At 42.6% G+C, this 19,364-nt stretch overlaps 3 protein-coding genes across 3 annotated transcripts; 2 read left to right on the forward strand and 1 right to left on the reverse strand.

The window, feature by feature from the left end:
• Positions 1 to 1,464: 1,464 nt before the first annotated feature.
• Positions 1,465 to 3,606, forward strand: LOC103988011 (uncharacterized). Its single transcript, XM_009406498.3, has 3 exons — positions 1,465 to 2,133; positions 2,358 to 2,708; positions 2,789 to 3,606. The coding sequence occupies exons 1-3, from the start codon at positions 1,636 to 1,638 to the stop codon at positions 3,407 to 3,409; spliced, it is 1,470 nt and encodes a 489-aa protein (XP_009404773.2). The 5' UTR covers positions 1,465 to 1,635; the 3' UTR covers positions 3,410 to 3,606.
• A 3,887-nt stretch (positions 3,607 to 7,493) lies between these two features.
• LOC135639434 (pentatricopeptide repeat-containing protein At5g02860-like) lies at positions 7,494 to 10,435 on the reverse strand. Its single transcript, XM_065153180.1, has one exon. It carries the CDS (start codon positions 10,408 to 10,410, stop codon positions 7,909 to 7,911), a length of 2,502 nt encoding a protein of 833 aa, XP_065009252.1. The 5' UTR covers positions 10,411 to 10,435; the 3' UTR covers positions 7,494 to 7,908.
• A 6,339-nt stretch (positions 10,436 to 16,774) lies between these two features.
• On the forward strand, positions 16,775 to 19,325 carry LOC135584042 (leucine-rich repeat protein 2-like). The gene is made up of 7 exons (XM_065153696.1): positions 16,775 to 17,141; positions 17,216 to 17,348; positions 17,434 to 17,505; positions 17,599 to 17,742; positions 17,859 to 17,930; positions 18,022 to 18,093; positions 19,044 to 19,325. The coding sequence occupies exons 1-7, from the start codon at positions 16,982 to 16,984 to the stop codon at positions 19,111 to 19,113; spliced, it is 723 nt and encodes a 240-aa protein (XP_065009768.1). The 5' UTR covers positions 16,775 to 16,981; the 3' UTR covers positions 19,114 to 19,325.
• Positions 19,326 to 19,364: the final 39 nt, after the last annotated feature.

The raw sequence follows: 19,364 nt of genomic DNA on the forward strand, positions 1-19,364 counted from the left end.
GTCTGATTGGGTCGAGCTCGAACCTCGCTTCTGGAATGTTGGGGTTCCCCTTTGATTAGTTGCCTCCTTTCTTATTGCCTGGTTCCTGCATACAGGTCGAGGTCTGGAGGGAGATTCTTCGACTCGACCCCTCCAAAGATTTAGTTAGAGCTAAGTGAAGACAAGGAAATCCTCCTCTAGCGTTAGCTCGACGATGGGTTTTATATCCTGCGCATGGGGACCAATTGTACTTGACACATTTATGGTCGTCGACCCTTTAAGCGACGAACTCGCTTCTCGTGCGGACAACGATCGTCCTTTGTGCCTCGGCGCCAAACAATGATGTCGCACTCGATCGACACCGTCCCGATTTGATGGGGCAGTGTTGTACTCGGTCAGCATCGTCTCGATCTTTGCGGGATGATGTTGTTCTCGGTCGGCGCTGTCCCGATCTTTGTGGGGTGATATTGTACTCGGTCGGCACCGTCCCGACCTTTGTGGGGCGACGTTGTACTCTGTCGGCGTCGTCCCGACCTTTGTGGGGTAGCATTGTACTCGGTCAACGTCGTCCCAACCTTTGCAAGGCGACGTTGTACTCGGTCGGCATCGTCCTGATCTTTGCGGGATGGCATCATACTCGATCGACGCTATCGTACCCGAGGGGCATGGTGCCGACATGATCCGTCATCTTGACTTTGATGCTCCTAATGTTAGAGGGCATGTTATCAAATTGTGCTATATCACATATCATCATCAATAATAATATGCTTCATCTCAACTTATAGAGAAGCCTGGTAGCTACAGTTTTAGTAGAAAAACACACTTTTCCTATTGAGTCACGTACAACTAGCAAATAAAGGATTACTAAAATCTCTGATTTAAAGATGTTAATCTTTTGATTAGTCAGAGTATGAAAAATTTTAAGAATAATCGAATATAATTTTCTATTTACTATTAAATATAAAATTATATTGTTAACATACGTCATATAAATGTGTCTTCGAAGCAAAAGGAGTGCTGAGTCGTTTAGAGCAAGAATCATTGAGCAGGATTTTCCTTATAGTGTTATCTTACTTGCAAACATGACAAGATTCTATATGAGTCGCTTCAGTTCCCATATCTATCGAATTGTGTACGTTTACAAATCAATCCATAATGCAATGCACCCAAAATTATGGGTTAGCATGATGCTCCACGTGGCACACGCACTGTGTTTGATGATTTGGTTTGGTGGGATTAACGTTACAACGTAGTACTGGTGAAGACCCAACACAGTGGAGTAAGTAGGCGCCGGCGGACGGCTGCGATTGAAAGATCTCTGATCAACGCTAATCTCGTGACGCGAAATACCAATTGTTGTTTACGATATATTTAATCCTTTTCTTTTCTTATTATTATTATTATTATTATTATTATTATTGTTATTATTTACGCTGCTTTTGGTTGCTTTCCTCGTTCCCCTTCCCACCGAGCTGAGCAGCTCTCTCTCTCCTGTCTTCTCCTTGTCCGCTTATATATCCGACTCTGCAACCTCCTCTGGGGGAAAGAGTATTATATTCCAGCTTCTCAGATCCTAACGGACAACGGCGATTCGGCCGTTGCTGCGACTGTAAATTACGGTTAAGTCCAGGGGAGTGAGCTTCGCAGGGCAAGTCCATGGAGAAGAAGCAGGGGTTCTTCTCGGCGCTGAGGGAGGAGGTGGTGCGGGGACTGTCGCCGGCGCGGTCGCGATCTCGGGAGAAGAACACGGGAAGCGGCCGATCTCCGGCGGCGGAGGCCCCCGCGCTGTTCGCGCCGCGACGGAGGAAGGGCCACGGGCGCCACCAGTCGCTGTCGCTGCCCCCGGACCAGGCAGCGCTGGTCGCTAGGTCCGTGAGCTTCCGGGAGACGCTCGCGCCACTCATGGAGGGCCCCGACGGCGGCGGCTCCGGAGACGACGATGGGGCACCGACGAAGGAAGGGTGGGGCCGCTGGGTGAGGGGCCAGCTCTCCCGGGCCCCGTCCGTCACCTCCTCGTCCGCCGGAGGCGCGTCCTCCTCGTTCCGCCGCTCGGACCTCCGCCTCCTGCTCGGAGTCATGGGTGCGCCGCTCGCCCCCCTTCATGTCAGCTGCGTCGACCCTCTGCCTCATCTCAGCATCAAGAACACTCCCATCGTGAGCTACGCCTTCTTTTCCTTCATTGCTCTGTTCACATCACTTCGTCGGCAAAAGCTACAGCTTGACGCTTTGACGCTCTTAATTGAGTCCGGTTTTCTCGTTCTCTTGAGACGAAAGCTCCAAATTTATTGCCCAAATACATCTGTAGCGCCAAAATGACATGTTGATGGAACTTTTCTGCTTGGATTTAGTTCATCATCGCCTATACTTCTTCCTTTCAGGAGACCTCGTCGGCTCAGTACATATTACAGCAGTACACGGCGGCGTCGGGGGGTCTGAAGCTCCAGAGATCCATCCGCAACGCCTACGCCATGGGGAAGGTGAGAATGGTGGCGTCGGAGTTTGAGACCGCGACGAAAGTCGTAAAGAACCGTGGCGGTTCGTCGCGCACCGCGGAGTCCGGCGGCTTCGTCCTCTGGCAGATGACCCCGGACATGTGGTACGTGGAGCTCGCCGTGGGCGGCAGCAAGGTCCACGCCGGCTCCAATGGCAAGGTGGTGTGGCGCCACACCCCCTGGCTCGGCGCCCATGCCGCCAGAGGCCCCGTTCGCCCCCTCCGCCGCGCGCTCCAGGTACTTTTTCTTGTGGTCACTGAATTTGCTTGAGGAAGCCTCGAGCTATGGATTCGCTCTGAGTGCAGCTCTTCCTGCAGGGTCTTGATCCATTGACCACGGCAAGCATGTTTGCCGACGCGCGTTGCATCGGGGAGAAGAAGGTTAACGGGGAGGATTGCTTCATCCTCAAGCTCTGCGCCGACCCGCAGACGCTGAAAGCCCGGAGCGAAGGCCCCGCAGAGATCATCCGGCACGTCTTGTTCGGCTGCTTCAGCCAGCGAACCGGCCTCCTCGTCCACATGGAAGATTCACACCTGACGAGAATCCAAGCCACCGCCGGAGGCGATGCAGTGTACTGGGAGACCACCATCAACTCCTTCCTCGATGACTACCGCCCGGTGGAGGGAATAATGATCGCCCATTCCGGTCGCTCCGATGTCACCCTCTTCAGGTTCGGTGAGGCGGCAATGAGCCACACCAAGACGAGGATGGAGGAGGTGTGGACGATCGAGGAAGTGGCCTTCAATGTCCCCGGCCTCTCCATGGATTGCTTCATTCCTCCTGCTGACGTGAGATGCGTCTCGATCGGCGAAACCTGTGAGCTTGCTCAAGGAGAAAGAGGGAAGACGACGACCGGGGTTGCGCACCGGGCGAAGGTGGCAGCTGTTGAGAAGCCACAAGACATGCGTGACCGGATCGTTTGGAGGCTCCAAGTGTAGGATTGAAACTGTTTACTGCTGCTTTCTCTTCATCATCATCATCTTCTTCTTCTTGTGCTGACTAACCATAGAGTATAATTCATTGATGGATTGGGGGGAGAGGCTTTCTTCTTTGATTCCTCAGTTTATACTTCACTGTCCTTGTTTCGTCTTGCTGTTCTTTAATCAAATACTGTTTTCAGTTCCAAGGATCTCAAGACATGAAGCTGTCTGTGTAGAACAACCCTTCACTTCTCTGTAGATTTCAGGAACTCCTCAGTGTGCTGTGAGCTTCTTCTTCTTTCTCCTGTTGTGGGACAGCATCTGGGAGTTGGTCACTGGAAGGGGGTCCACAGGTCATGTCCAGGTGGGAGGGTGTCTTGGGGATGGTGGTATGTTCCTAGTCTTCTTCTACCTTTATTGACCAAGACCCAGAACTCTGTGCTTTGTCTCGGGACAGGTTGTGTGAAAGCATCATTGCATCAAGGACATGGGGATTTCAAGGTCTCCATGTGGTTTCCCATCTCATTCATTACCTTTGATTTCTTTTCCTTTCTTTTCTTTTCTTTTCCTTTCTCTGTTTTTTTTTTCTACTGTAAGATCTTTGGTGAATCTGATATGTCCACCTTTGCAGATGCTATGCATCCCCAACCAAATTTGACCAAATCTGACACTTGATCTTCTTCAATGCAGCACCATGGCCCTTTGTTTCTGTATTCTTTTGATCTTATATCTTGCAGTAGATCTGATATGTTCAGTACCTTTGCACATATTATCCATCTCAATGATTTGAATATTTGTGGTGTAGTCTCTCACAACATAATATCATGGATATGCTGCATCAAAGTATAACCAAGATAAGAATATTGAAGTAGATGTCCAAAGTTATTAGGAAAGCTATAAAAAAATATTTCTTAAGTGAATAATTAACTATAGCTCCTACATTAAAATAAACATGTCTTGAGAAGATCAATAAATATTATAGTCAGATGAGATGAAGATCTTACAAAAACTACAAAAAAAGATATTTGAACACTTTTGATTTAACTAAAGACATTACTCTATATAATCAATTAAAGTTGGGACAAAATGATTTGTTGTTGTACATCCAGAGTCTTCCTTGTGTTGAAGTAGTGTTAACATCAACACTACTTCCCATTGACCAAGCAACCTGATTGCTTTCAAGTCCTATTTACATCTAAAGCAAAAGCCTTTACATGTGCAAAAGAACTATTACTAGGTTTTAGGTGATCAAACCATGCTGTTGTGGTATTAAAGATGTAAACCAACAAATCATACTCCTCTCAGGTTGAATTAAACCTCCAGCCTTTGCATGCATATTCCTCTCAAATCATCCCCTTGATTCCTTTTTTTAGTGTCTTCTTTCCAATCTTTCAGTGAGTCAAAATTACAAACACCAAGCATGCTTTGTATAAGAATCTATGGTCATGTCCAAGGTAGCAGGAAATCAGGCTATCAACATTTTGCAGTCACTGCACTATCACACAACCTGTTTCTGAACCACCACTGTTTCAGTCCTGGTAAGCTTTCAGCTATTTTGGACATGTGTGTACTGCCCTTTAATGCCTTCCAAAGGCTTCAACTCTTGCCACTTACATCCCATGTGCTTCAGCCTCCCACACTTGCAGAGTTGAAACCAAAGGACACAGGAAGATGTCATCCACATCTATTCTTCTCTGTCATATCATGTAAAGTCCTGCTTGGTAGTGATGAATGAACAGAATCATTGTAGCTTCCAGGAAAACAGGAACTATAAAGGTTGGTAATCTATTAAGATCCATATCATTTAAGGAAATATCTAACTTTCGTGTATTAAAAAATACAAAGAACTTGATCAGTGGGATTACTTGATCCAAACATGCTATTTGTTCTTTGCTGTATCTGACATCCAGAAACAAGGTTTGTTTCCCTGAAATTATCCAAAGAAAAGATCAGAAAATAGAATATAAGTAGACAAAATTTCCCCTCCTTCAAACAAATAGTTACTTCTCTAATGCATTAAAAGTTCTAGCTCCTTGTGCACATCATGATTCATTACAATGAAAGTGAAAAAGGAAAGCTAAGGTTTGCTTGCTTAACAGTGGTGAAAGAAATTGACAATAGTGATGATATGTTGGCACATCTTCCTCTCAAATCCGAAGTGAAATGCTGATGGGAATGTTTGTCTTGATCCTGGGACATACAGCAGCAAATAAATGATATGGAATCTAGTGGCAGTGTGCAGGCTACTCCATTTATGGTCTGAGCATATTGTTCTCATGGTCGATCCATTGTCTATCTTCTTTGGTTCCCACAGAGAGAAAATTCCTAATTAGCCTCACCAGGAACAAGATAAGAATTACTGGAGGGACCCAAATTTCATGTTTGAAGATTACATGTATCTCACAATTAATTTGACAGCTGTCCACAAGTACCTTTTCTGAAAAAGATGGAGAAATAGGAAAGATTGGCGATTTAATATGCAGAGATGTGCAACAAATCAACTCAATGACCTGTCTGGACTACTAGAAGATGTGAAACAAAACCCTGACAAGTAATACAACTGAAGTTCGATTATGCATTTACCTTATAAGTATGTACAAGAGAGAAAATAAACTTACCTTGAAGACACTAGGAATATGAAACCTCAAGGTGGAATTCAACTACTAGTAATAACAAGATATAAAGGAAAGCAAACCTTGATATACTGATCCAGGCAAGAAAACGTCAGCCATACTATGAATATGAAACTTTTAGGTGCAATTCAACTTCTAGTATAACAAGATGTAAAGGTAAGCAAACCTTGATACACTGATCCAGACAAGAAATTTTCAGCCATACAATAAATTTGGCTGTCGGCATTCCTTCCAAAGCCAGTAGTATGTTTTTGTCACAAAAGAAAAAGAAGCCAGCAGAACATTTAGATACAGAAATCAGATACTGAACAAGAGACTCTATCCAGGAACAGGAAACCTTGATAACATGATGTAAAGCAAACCTTGATATTCATGATCCTGGCAATCAAAATTCAGCCATACAATGGACTTGAGCATCAGAGTTACTTCCAAAGCCAGTGTTATGTTTTATCACAAATGAAGAGAAAGCCAGTAGTAGTTTGAGATACAGAAATCAGATGTTAAACAAGAGACTCGATTCAGGAATAGGAAATAGGAACCCACAACTGAGTAGAAACATGGCAGGAGAAGAATATTGATTGCTAAACTCACTCACTTACCAACCTTCACATTTCTTATTAAAATGTGAGGCACACACATAATTGACATGATGCGTATCATTCAAGTAATGTAGGACGCCAGACATTCTGGAACAAGTATGATTTCTTGTCTAAGCTGCATAAACACATCAAATCTGACCTTAAAGTAGCTTAATCTTCTCCACATTGCGGAGATAGAAGGAAGAAGAAATACAGAACCAATGCTGACTGTGAAACACATGAAACTATTGATAAGGTAAGGGCATGATACAACCGTTGTTACTTAACAGGAAAGATGATGTTATGGCGAACATGTGAATTCCCACATGAAGCACACAGAGGCACAGCCGAAGAGGAGGGAATAGAACTACTATGTCTTTAATTGATTCATTATCTCTTGTGCAAAAGGCCTGAACCAAGCATAGAATAAGCCATAAATTGCATAACTGCTTTCCTCCACTTATCAAGATAATTTTGCTACATAATTAATCACGTAGATGATTGGATAAGGGAAACCACATGACAAAGGAAGAATGCTTTCACTCAGTGCATCATAGATTACTCCAAGTCAATAGTTCTGAAGAAGATGAGTGGAGTTTACGATAATGAAAATCAACGAGTTACAATGTAATGGCAAAGAGAATCCTGATCAACAGACACCAAGTTTTCTATGTATTGTGAGCAGCCAATGGAAGATCACCTAGATAAGTGTCCTCAGCTTATATCTATTCTTACAGAATGCTTGTCATCATACTGACCCCTTCCTCCAATCATAGTATGGTTTCTAGAACCTTAGTGTCTAGTTACTTGAACAAGGCATCATCCAAGCTATACCACAGTTATTGATGCATAAAACACGAACAAAAAAGAGCAAATTGCTTACAGTATCAGTACAAAATGCAACTTATAATAGCACAATCAGTATAAATGTGACATTTTAATACATGTTTTTTTACTTAAAGAGCAACCTAACGAGAAATGTACAAGTCAGTTACAACATAAAGTCAAATCAAGATTACATGTGGGGAAAAAAGTGCTCTTTGCCAAGAGAGATTTGAACAAGAAATACCTAAGAAATAGCTCACAGAGGATGAAGCGACTTTGGATGATATAGATCATGATCTAGGCTCAAGCCTCTGAGATCAGAAGGGGGCTTCATCCAATTACTCAAACAATTCATTTCCCAGCATCAAGCTGCTGAAAAGTTGTAAATAAGTGTGGTAACAGCCTCTTGTTTTTTTGCAATGTGTAATAGCCAACAAAAGAAAAGTTGATTGTATCCATCTAGTGTGAACTTCCTTTGGAACTACAAAGTACTTTTCGCTAGTCGTTCTGATAACCTTTCTTGCTCATCCTTAGGAATTCCACGATCTAGTTGCTGAAGGTTCGATATGAAAGCAATTGCTTCATCCTTCCGCCCCTGTTTGCAGTACCCATCTACTATAGAGTTGTAGGTATTCTCATTTGGCCTGCAGCCACTTTTGATCATGTAGCGAACTACATCAATAGCCTCTACAAACATTGAATTGGTCACATAACTTGCAACAAAAGTATTATATGTTACAATATCAGGCCTAAGACCAGAAGCCTGCAGTCCTGAGAATATCCTTGAGGCATCTTTCATGCGGCCCTGTCTGCCATAGGCATAGATGACAGTGTTATATGAGTAAAGGTCAGGCCTCCCACCTTTCAACTTGATTTCATTAAGAATCTTTTCACATCTTTCAAAGTCTCCCAGCCGGCTATACATGTTAATTAAACTATTGAATGTTGTCAAACTAGGAGTAAAGCCACTGGCTCTCATGAATTTGAGGATCTCATCCACTTTTGCAACCATTTGCCTTCTTCCATAGACTGAGACCATGGCATTCAAAGTAGTGATATCAGGGGAACAACCTCTCTTCCTCAGCTCCATGAAAGCTCGTTCTGTTTCAGCTAGAAGATCACTCTTGCTGTTGACCAATACCAGTGTTTTCAGAAGCATGTTGTGTGGCACGATAGTCCTTGAATATATGTCTTCAGATAATGCATGCAACCGATCTAACTCTTTCCCATTGGCATATGCATGGAGCAATGAACAATATGTAAGCTCATTAGGCTTGCAACGCCCATCCTTCATCTCCGCAAGTATCTTCTCTGCTGGTTGCCAAAGCCCCCCGCGAGCAAGTGCAGCTAGCACAGCATTATAAGTGGAAAGATCAGGTCCAATGCCAGCAGCAAGCATCCTCTTGTAAACCTCCATAGCTTGGTCAAATGAGCCACACCGACTGTAAGCACTGATCAAGGTATTATATGTGTCCCTCTCGGGCACAAAACCTGCCTTCTTCATCTCCTTGAACACTCCTGAGACCTCTGAATCCATTCCATTTTGTCCAAACACAGCCAACAGCGAGTTCCAAGTTACAATGTCTGGCTTGAAGCCAATGGACCTGATCTCCTCAAAGATCCTCATCATCTCTGTGAATCTTCCCCGATTCCCATGCATCTTGATCAAAGCATTGAAGGTGCACAAGTTTGGCTTGCACCGCTTGCTCTCCATCTCCTCATAGATCCTCACAGCAAGTTCATCCCTGCCAGCCTTCTCAAACCCGGAAATAAGAGTGGTGTATGTGAAAACATCCGGCTTGATCCCCTTCACCTCCATCTGCTCCTTGAGATCCATTGCCTCATCCAAGATCCCATCTTTAGCGTACGAAGAGATCAAAGAGTTATACGTGACAATGCTGGGGGAAAATCCAGCCGCTTCCATATCATGAAGAACGCCCAACGCCTCTGCATGCCTCCGGGACTTCCCATAGACGTCAAGGAGCGTGTTGTAGGTGACATTATCGGGCGCAAAGCCCATAGCTTTCATCTCTCTAAAGATCTCGGTGGCCTCCTCGTAGAGTGACCCACGGCGGCAGCAGCTAATGAGGGTGTTATAGGTGTACCTGTCCGGTGAAATTCCATTGCTCTTCATGGCATCGACAAGGGCTGCCACCTTGTTCCACGGCATGAACAGGTTGCTGTACACGTTGAGGACAACATTGTAGGTGATGATGGTCGGCTTGCAACCATCGACCTCCAGCCGGCGGAACACGGCGAGCGCCTCCCGGTACCGTTTCTTGCGGGCATAGGCGGTGATGAGCGAGGTGTAGGTATAGACGTCGGCGGAGGAGCCGTGGTCCTGAAGGCACTGGAGCAGGGCAGCGGCATCGGCGAGGCGGTCCTGGCGGCCGAGGATACTGATGACAACCGGGAGGATGGGTCGACCAGCGCCGACGCCGGAGGAGAAGAGGCGGGCGTCGCCGAGGGTGCGGCGGGCCCAGTCGAAGACGGCGAGGGCAGTGTCGGAGTGGCGGTGGAACTCGAGGCCCTCGATGACGGCGAGGAGGTCGGTGAGGAATGGTTCGAGGGGGGAATCGGGGGAGGGGGAGGGGGAGAGGGGGCGGAGGAGGTCGTCGAGGTCGGGGGGCGGGTGGGACGTGGAGTGGACGAGGGAGTGGAGGGCGCGGTGGCTGCGGAGGGAGGCGCGGGGGTCGATGGACCACGGGCGGCCACGGTTGGGGTCGTGGGACCTACCGAGGCGAGGCTTGCGGGAGGAGGTGGGCGGGGGGCGGCGGCGGCGGTTGCGGAGGGCGGGGGACGGAAGAGCGGGGTTTTGGGGGGGTAGGAGGAGGTCGTGGAGGATTGGGGCGAGAGTGGAAGAAGGCGGAGGGGTGTTAGGGGACGGGGATTCATGGAAGAGCGGCTTTGAATTGGACGGAGGAGGGGAGGGAACGCGGAGAGGGAGGGAGAGGGAGAGGGAGAGGGATAGCTTATCCGCCATCACAGCACACACAGAGAGGAGAGGGAGACGGCGAGGACTTACATAGAATACAGTCGACAAGATATTTGTTTTCATTTTATAATAATATTAAAAATAAAAATATTTTAACTTTAAAAATATCTTAAGAATATAAAATATATATATAGATAAATTAAAAAACAACAATGTTGCTCAGACATTCAAGATTATTAATATACAGTTAAATAAGTGATAAGTGATAGATCTTAGATTCGAATTTATGTATTAAAATATGTTGATTTATAAAATATTTAAAAATATAATAAAAAATATTATTATGATTTTTTAAAATAGTTTAATATTTTAAATTTTAAACCTCTATAAATAAAAAAATAAATTATGAGTTGAGACAAGTGAATTCAAATGTTCATTAAGGATCCTGTACATAAATATTATAATTCTCTTATATTTATTTCTCTTGAGTTTTAATATTTTTTCTTTAATTATCATAAACAAATATGTGTTTGAAGTGTGAATGGTTTTGATTTTTATTAATTGAAGAAAGTTCGCTAGTGGATATGAGTGACCTCAAGAGATTAGGCCATCCATAAAATTACTATAAAATTAATTCTTATGTTATTTAATAATTAAATATTTAATTTTTTCTTCTAAAATTTTTTAAATATATTCTTGTACTAATTCATCTCACCGATCATCGACCAATGAAAGGTTGAATTTTAAAGAAGAGCATTGGATTTAATATATCCTCCGTTGTGAAACAATTTCTTATTCGAAATCTCAAGAAGAGCGTTGATTTATTTTTAGTGTAATCCATTAACTTATTAATTTTGCATCATTAGGTTTAAAATATTTAAATATGAATTGATAATAATTATTCTTCATATTTTTATGAGTCAATCTTTTTTTTTTTTGATACAAAACTAAAATAAACTAAATTAAAATGTTCCGATTAACTCATATGAGAGCATGATGAACTCAAATCTCTTCTTAAAGAAGTTTTGCTTTAGTGATGGACTCCACTCATCTCAAATATAAGAGGAAAGCAACCGAAATGAGAGTCTCTTGCCTTAGCGCTCGTCTCAACTACTTGTCCCTTTTTCTTATTTTTTGTCTGTCCTATATTTATTTAGATATGTCAGAAGATGATGCTACTGCTAATATTGAACATGTGTTTTCTATCATTGCATATTAATATGCATAATCTACAAAAGAAAAAGATATTGAATTTATATTAAACATGTGTTTTTCACTAATATAACTATATATATATATATATATATATATATATATGATAATTGTTTTTTTAAAAAAATACTTTGAGAAATTCTCATAGTAACACCCCTTCATTCATAAAAAGATAATTTTATCCTCGACTCCGTTTGCCTCTTAGATTGCCTTCACCTTTGTGTGCATTCCCTCACATTTTGATCGTCACCCTCATCTCTCACGATCATTATGTTTGTAATAATCGAAGAGGGCGAAGGAGAATCATCACCTGGTCGCTTGTATCTTCACGCATAAGCTCTCCCTCTTGCTTGTTACCATCGTCCACTCTTAGCTGTCTTTATCACACATCGTCACCCTAGCGTCCTCTCCTCTCTTCCTTTATCGTCATCTTTATTGTTGCCTGTGCATCTCGCCCTCAGTATCCTCACCCATGCCCCCTTTGTTACCAAGGATGACAAGAATGATGGTGACGACAAGCGAAGGGTGGGAAGCCCACACACAGAGACAATGACGGACAAACTTGTAGAGGTAAAATTATTTTTTATGAAATAAGAAATGCTATGACGGAGAAATTTATCAAATTTAGAGGTTTTATTTCTAGAATTTACCATATGTATAACGATGGATAGCTCGACTTACCTCATAATGTATGTTCTGTGAGTATAATAATGATTAATGCAATGAGAATTACTGTGTTGGTTCTCTGATTTATCTCTTCCAAAGATTTGAAAAAATATATATAAATAGAATGATAAATATATTTTTTATCATCCTTATCACATCACCTAGCAATAAAATTATGAAATCTTCATCAAAATTAACTATATGGAGCGGTACATATAAACCTAAAAAAGAATGTTGAGAACAAACTCTAAACCTCAAAAATAAAACCATAAAAATGTTAGGATCGGAGCGGCATTAAGAGGGGGGGGGGGTGAATTAGTGCAGCGGTAAAGTATGGGGGGGTGAATTAGTGCAGCGGTAAAGTATGATAAACTTTTGATGATTTAAACACTTTCAGAAACTTCGTATGATAAAAGTAACGTTTCGTTTGAAACTGTTTCGATTGCATTTTAACTTGAAGGGATACGTAAGAAGGAGACAAAGAAGTAGAGCATCAAAGTGAAGATGGTTTGCAGTAATATAAATGACAATAAGATAAACGCAAACCGATTTATAGTGGTTCGGTCATGCGACCTACATTCACTTGCGAAGCCTTCTTCGATGAGGCTCCCAACTTCTACTAGCAAATCACTTTGAAAGGTAAGGACAAATACCCCTCTTACAACCTTTTACAAGTGGTTCACTCTCTTACAAATTTTCAAAAAGAAAGAAGGAGGTGAATACTTAAGCAATTGAAAACAAAAACTTGCTAAAGACTTTGCTAAGACTTTTATCTCAATCTCTTGCTTCTCAAAGGTTGTTATCTCAGTTGAGAATTGAGGGGTATTTATAGGCCTCAAAAGGATTCAAATTTGGGCTCCAAAATTTGAATTCTCTTTGGTTCCCGATGTTGGCGGTGCCACCGCCTGTCAGTGGCGGTGCCACCACCTGTCAGTGTATGACATTGGCAGTGTACTGGCGGTGCCACCGTCGGACCTCTCAGGTGTTGGGTGGTGCCACTGCTCAGTCCAGCGGTGCCACCGCTTGGTTCTCGGGTTCTAGGCGGTGCCACCGCCTACACTATTTCAGCTCACTGGTTGGGGTCCAAACTTGGCCCAAACCAGTCCGAACTCGGGTCCAATTGGCCCCTACTTGAGTTATAAGATTAACACCTAATCCTAACCCTACTTAACGTGCTAGCTACGAATTTAAAGATATTTTCTAAGCTATTACAAAATCCGCAAGTCAAGACTTTTTCCGGTGAGCTTCCGGCGAACTTCCGACGGTCTTCCGACGAACTCTCGGAAACCATTCTACGGACTCCCGGCAAGCTCCTAGACTTCACGATTTGATCTTGGCAAGTTCCAATGAGCTTCTTCGGCAAGCTCTGATCTTTCTCGGTGAGCTCTGTGAACTTCTAACGAATCTTCCGGCGAGCTTCCGAAAAACCCTTCGACAAGCTCCCTACTCATTCTCGGCTAGTTCCGGCAGCATTCCCGACGAACCTTCGGACTTTCGTCGAACTCTCGAACTCACAACAAATCCTTCGCGCTTGACTCCGACACTTTGTTTCGCTTTATGTCTTCGTTGTTATCATAGTTAATCCTGCACACAAACCAAAACTCTACTCCGATCTAGACAATTATTACAAAGCGAATTGACATTCTGTTGCCCGACACGTCATTGGTTGGCGATTTGTCCGATTCTTCGGCGCATCGTCCTCTCTTGCGGCTTGTTGCCCAATCGACGGTTGACCTCCGTAACCCCGATATCCTTGGCGCAATTCCGTTCTTGGCCCGATGCCCGACGTCCGAATCCTTCTGCCATCCAATATCCTAACGTGATCTCCTCCGGCGCAACGTCAATTCCTCCTGTGTTAACTATTTAATCCTGATCGAGTAGACCTGCATCACTCAAAATGCAGTTAAACATCTAAACACAATCAATTAGTTTCATCATCAAAATTCGAGATTCAACAAAAAAAACCCAACTCCCATACAACAACAAGCAATATCACAACAATCTCCTATAGCCTAAAGATAGAGGTAGAGATGGATAACACAAAAACTCAAATGAATTCTAGAAGCTTTGGGACATCATTTTCTAATTTATAGCCTACACTGCCAACCTTGATCATGGTTTTCTTTCTATTTTTTATTTAATTAAAAATAAAAAAAATTTATTTGAATTTTTTAAAATTTTTATTCTGATTCCGATTTGAATTGTTAATTTTTGAATAATTAAAATATTTTAAAATATAAAAATATAAATTTATTTTTAAAATATATAAAAAATAGATGTATAACTATAATCACTCTAATGACTTAAAAAAATAGTTAATATAAAAAGGTAAAATTATAAAATTTTAATGAAGCTAAATAACTCTATAAGATTTAAATCCAAATTAATTGCTTTTAAAGTAAGTATTTAACTACTAATATCATATCATAGACCTTATATATGTTTTATTTTGATTTTTATTATATTTAGACAGTTTAGAAACCATAATTGTCTGTTTAAAATGGTTATTACCGATTCCGATTAGGTTTGAAATTGATGAACCATTGAATCGATTCTATTTCCGATTTGATCTATTGAATTCATTGCACATAAAATAATTTTGAATATGTATATATTCACCTTTTCCGAGTTAGCTCCTAATCAATATAATTATTTGCGTATTTTCCATAGCCATACGAAGCGAATCGAATGATATTGAAAAGGTGTTGGAAGTTTTCTTTCGTATGTGTACGTACGTGAAGATGTGTTTAGATGAGCAAATCACTTTTACGATGATATATCATCAAATCAAAATCTTTAAATGCTTGTCGTGTATCGATTTCGATAACTTATTAGACCGATATGGGTAATAAAAATATCGATTCAATTAATCTATTAATGTTAGCCATAAATCATGAGTTCCATCATTCAAACTAGTTTGTTGTTCTTTATACACGAATATAAAGAACCTTTGAGATTAGTGTTAACCTGATCAAAAATATTTACCTTGTCCTATTAATCGACGGCAGGCATTAATCAATAGATATAATGGGGTATATTACATATTATTCTAGTAGTTAGATTCTTTCAACAATTTAGTCCCTAAATTTAAAAAAATATATTAATATCTCCATAGTTATTGAAGAAAAATATTTAATCTCATTTATTCTATTTATAAAAAAATATAATACTCATATAATTTATCGATTTTATCAATGAAAATAATGATCATTTTAGGTATTATCGATTTTACTAATAATAGCACCACCTCGAGTTGTGCTACTTCCATCGCCTCAAAAATTCTATTTACCTCACCCGATCGATCTTGTCCGATCCGAACCTATCTCTTCTTAGTAATAATCCTCTTTGTCCTTCCTAGTTTTTCATCTCTTACTTCTCGACCAAGCCATCAGTATCTGGACCTTGATGTTATCGATCCTTGGTCACTCCCACGACTTCCCACTCTCTTATCAGTTAGACACCATTGGGAGAGGGCTAGCGGTGGTTCATGGATTGGAATGGATTGGACCACCACTGCTAGGCCTTCACCGACGACATCCACATCTACGATGTGGTGTATTGAGTTTGGCATCCGTGGGGGCCCCATGCTCGACTCGTAGTGCTCCTCCTTCGTGCTCATCAGGATCAAAGGATCACTGAATGGTGTTCGTGGTCGACAGATATGAAAAGAGAAAAGAATGTGTTGTGATCGATGCTAGCCTACGATATGGCGACCAATGCATGGGTCCACCTGCCTAACATGGCATGGGAGCTCGACGAGTATTGTAGCTTCACGCACGAGGTGTTCCATGTTCTTGATGGCTTCTCCATGATGATAGAAGCATAGATCTCGCGGACAATGGAGGCCTTTAACATGGTTGCTTGGAGGTGGGGCACCAGCGCACGTGCATGATCGATGACGATAAGAGTATGTGTATTTGCAGATGAGGGAGTAGATGGAGGTGCTACGGGAGGAGGGCAAGGGCGACAGGGCATAGCACCTACCGGCAGACCTACTTGGTGACACCAAGGTGTTGTTAATATAGATAACAAAACTAGTAATAGTTGAAACAATCATTTTATCATTCGTAATATTGATAATTTTATATCTTCTATTACTAAAATTGATTATGCTTAAAGAAATATGGATACGTGGCTCACTTTCATGACTATAAGGAGGTCATTATAAAATTCTTAAATTTAGAATTCAGGATGCACAGAGGGCCTAACTATAGGGTAATTTTTAATTAATCCGATATAATGCTTTATATTTCATGTTAGAATAAGGACAAAATGTTACAAGCTTAGAAAGATTATATTCTCTATGAGCCAGTAATTAAAATTTTATATTTGGCAGATAGAATTAATGCTTCGTCGAATTAGTCAAACATTGTTCAGGAAGAGAAGAAGGATTCTTTGACCGAGTCAACGCGTGGAACGGTGCAACTTCGCTGCTTTTCCATGCCGTGACAGAACGTGACGCATGCATGAGTGCCCTCAGTCTCACGACTTGACTCCACTTCGCTGCGGCCAATGGATGCGCCTCTCGACGCGCAGATCACCACCACCACCGCCGCCTCGAGTGGCTCGTCGCGCTGAAGACCGGGATGGGTGATTGCACCACCCGACCGACCCTCACACACGCAAAACCAAACCCCACGCCCACGACGATGGCGTGCCTTTCTCTCCCTTCTCCTTCCGTGCGCCTTCCTTTTTGACCGCTGACTTCCGACACCCTTTCTCCCTCCCTCCCCCTTCATTGATGGATAGTGTCTCCCCCTTGAAGCTTCCATTACAGAGTCCTCTCCCCTCTCCCCTCCTCGTTGTCCCCCGTTATCCTCGAATGGCTTCTCTTCCGGTGCTGCTTCCCTGCCTCCTCCTGCTCCTCGCCGCTTCTCCGGCCTTGTCCACCAACCCCGAAGGTGAGCTCTCTTTCCTCCCTCGCTGCTCTTCGAAGAAGAAAGGTGAGTTCTTTTCTGATTTGGGTTGGGAACAGGGGAAGCGTTGCACGCATGGAGGACGCGGCTGACGGATCCCACCAACGTGCTGCAGAGCTGGGATCCCACCCTCGTCAACCCCTGCACCTGGTTCCATGTCACCTGCGACTCCCAGAACCGTGTTATCCGCCTGTAATTTCTTCTTCCCGTCCCCTTCCTCTCTCAAATCACCCATCTTTACCCTTTTCCCTTACCAAAGACCGAACTTTCGTTGCAGGGACCTGGGGAACTCCAACATTTCCGGCTCTATTGGCCCCGAGCTTGGCGGCCTCGAGCGCCTCCAGTACCTGTAAGTCCCTCCCAGGCTTTCTTCTTTCGTCTCTGTCCTCTGTCACCATAAAGATGGGATCTTGATTCACGGATGGTGTCGCCTGGGTTGCAGGGAGCTCTACCGGAACAACTTCCAAGGCAAGATCCCGGCGGAGCTGGGCAACTTGAAGAGCCTCATCAGCATGGACTTGTACGGGAACCAGCTGCAGGGAGAGATCCCCAAGTCCTTCGCCAAGTTGAAGTCACTTAGATTCTTGTGAGCACATTTGCTTCTTCATTGCTCATGCACAAACATTGCTTCTTCGTCGTCGTCGAAATTACAGTATCAATTAGCTATTTCTGATCACCTTTTGGTTGCAATCATCTCTGCAGGCGGCTAAACAACAACAGGCTTTCCGGATCCATTCCCAGAGAGCTTGTCTTCCTCTCAAATCTCAAAGTCCTGTAAGGAACAATGACTTGACATCCAAATTCATGTGTTTCTTTCACGTTTCTAAGATCTAACACCGAAGAATCTCTTCTAAATTTGTTGCAGGGACCTCTCAAACAATGATCTTTGTGGAACCATTCCGATCGATGGGCCATTCGCCAACTTCCCCCTTCAGAGGTAATGACATTGTTTCTGAGATCTCCCAGCATATGCTAAAGAAGAACACAAATGATCCATTTATTAGTTCAATGCGGACATTGGAATCAAACTGCATTTAAAATACTAATAATTGGGGTTCCATAACCCACAACCACTGATTGGAAAATGAGGAAGAATTGAATTGGTTTGTGGGAAAGCCTATTCAACATGAACTGTCAGGTGAATAGGATTCTCATCATGTGACATTTTGGTGGCCAATTTCTGCTCTATGTATGCATCCAACAGGAATTAATCTTTAATTTGTGAACCAAACTTTTAGTTTTTGACACGTACTACCGTGCGATTATTAGATCGCGAGAAGATAAGAACAATGCTTATGTAGCTGCTACATTAGACGGCTCTATAACATATAGGTACTTTGGTGGTTGATGTAGGACCAAGGGGATGACTGCAACAGCTAGTATAAGCTTATCGTTGTCTTATCATTTCTAAGTCATACAAACAACTGCACTTGAGGCATCCAATGGTTAAGTTCGTTAGAGATACGGTTAAGTCTCAACCGTTACAAGGAGTCGATGCAAATGGAAAACCTGATTGCAGTATTTCCAAGAATAAGATAAATTCTTAGTTGATTATATTTTGCTGAATGGCTTGGTTCTTGGATCAATTATGGTAGCACATGTAGGTTCAAGAGGAGCAAAATCAACAGTAAACGTGTTAGAGCATATTGTAACATTTCCACGCTTAAATTCACGGATCGCGGATGAATTATTGCACTCTATGTTCTTTTATCGCGGATGTTCTGCATTTTTTACTTTGAGCTCAAGTTTAAGTTGTTGAAATCATTGCTTGCATTTTCCGAAGCTGCACATCTTACTGTTTTGTCTTTCGAGGTTATTTCCCGCATGAGATCTAATCGGGTTTTAGTCATCAAAATGTAATTCCTTGCTGTTTACTTGGCATTTCAGTTTTGACAACAACAGCAGACTCAATGGACCTGAGCTGCAAGGCCTGGTCCCGTACGATATCGGCTGTTGAATCCTACGTATCGACTGGTGTTGGTGCATACCGTCGTCGAGTGCTTCCAGATACTCAGAAAGATGGCTATAGTACAAAGGTTTAAGTTACAGAATCTTGGAATACCTATAATCTAATATGCTATGTTTAAAGTGTTATGTGGCAAAAGAATCTACATCAACAATGAACACATAAATTGGGATGAAGATGGGACTTGTCTTGGTTTCCTAGCATTTTTCTGAGCTGTTGTTTTAACCTTCTTGTCATGGCAG

The sequence above is a fragment of the Musa acuminata genome, chromosome BXJ3-6, assembly GCF_036884655.1.
Source record: "Musa acuminata AAA Group cultivar baxijiao chromosome BXJ3-6, Cavendish_Baxijiao_AAA, whole genome shotgun sequence".
NCBI lineage: Eukaryota > Viridiplantae > Streptophyta > Magnoliopsida > Zingiberales > Musaceae > Musa > Musa acuminata.

Coding starts and splice junctions, on each gene's coding strand:
- LOC103988011 (XM_009406498.3), top strand. CDS start 1,636: ATGGAGAAGAAGCAGGGGTTCTTCTCGGCGCTGAGGGAGGAGGTGGTG. Junction 2,134..2,357: donor GCATCAAGAACACTCCCATC/GTGAGCTACGCC, acceptor TCTTCCTTTCAG/GAGACCTCGTCGGCTCAGTA. Junction 2,709..2,788: donor CCCTCCGCCGCGCGCTCCAG/GTACTTTTTCTT, acceptor CTCTTCCTGCAG/GGTCTTGATCCATTGACCAC.
- LOC135639434 (XM_065153180.1), bottom strand. CDS start 10,410: ATGGCGGATAAGCTATCCCTCTCCCTCTCCCTCTCCCTCCCTCTCCGC.
- LOC135584042 (XM_065153696.1), top strand. CDS start 16,982: ATGGATAGTGTCTCCCCCTTGAAGCTTCCATTACAGAGTCCTCTCCCC. Junction 17,743..17,858: donor TTGAAGTCACTTAGATTCTT/GTGAGCACATTT, acceptor TCATCTCTGCAG/GCGGCTAAACAACAACAGGC. Junction 18,094..19,043: donor GCCAACTTCCCCCTTCAGAG/GTAATGACATTG, acceptor TTGGCATTTCAG/TTTTGACAACAACAGCAGAC.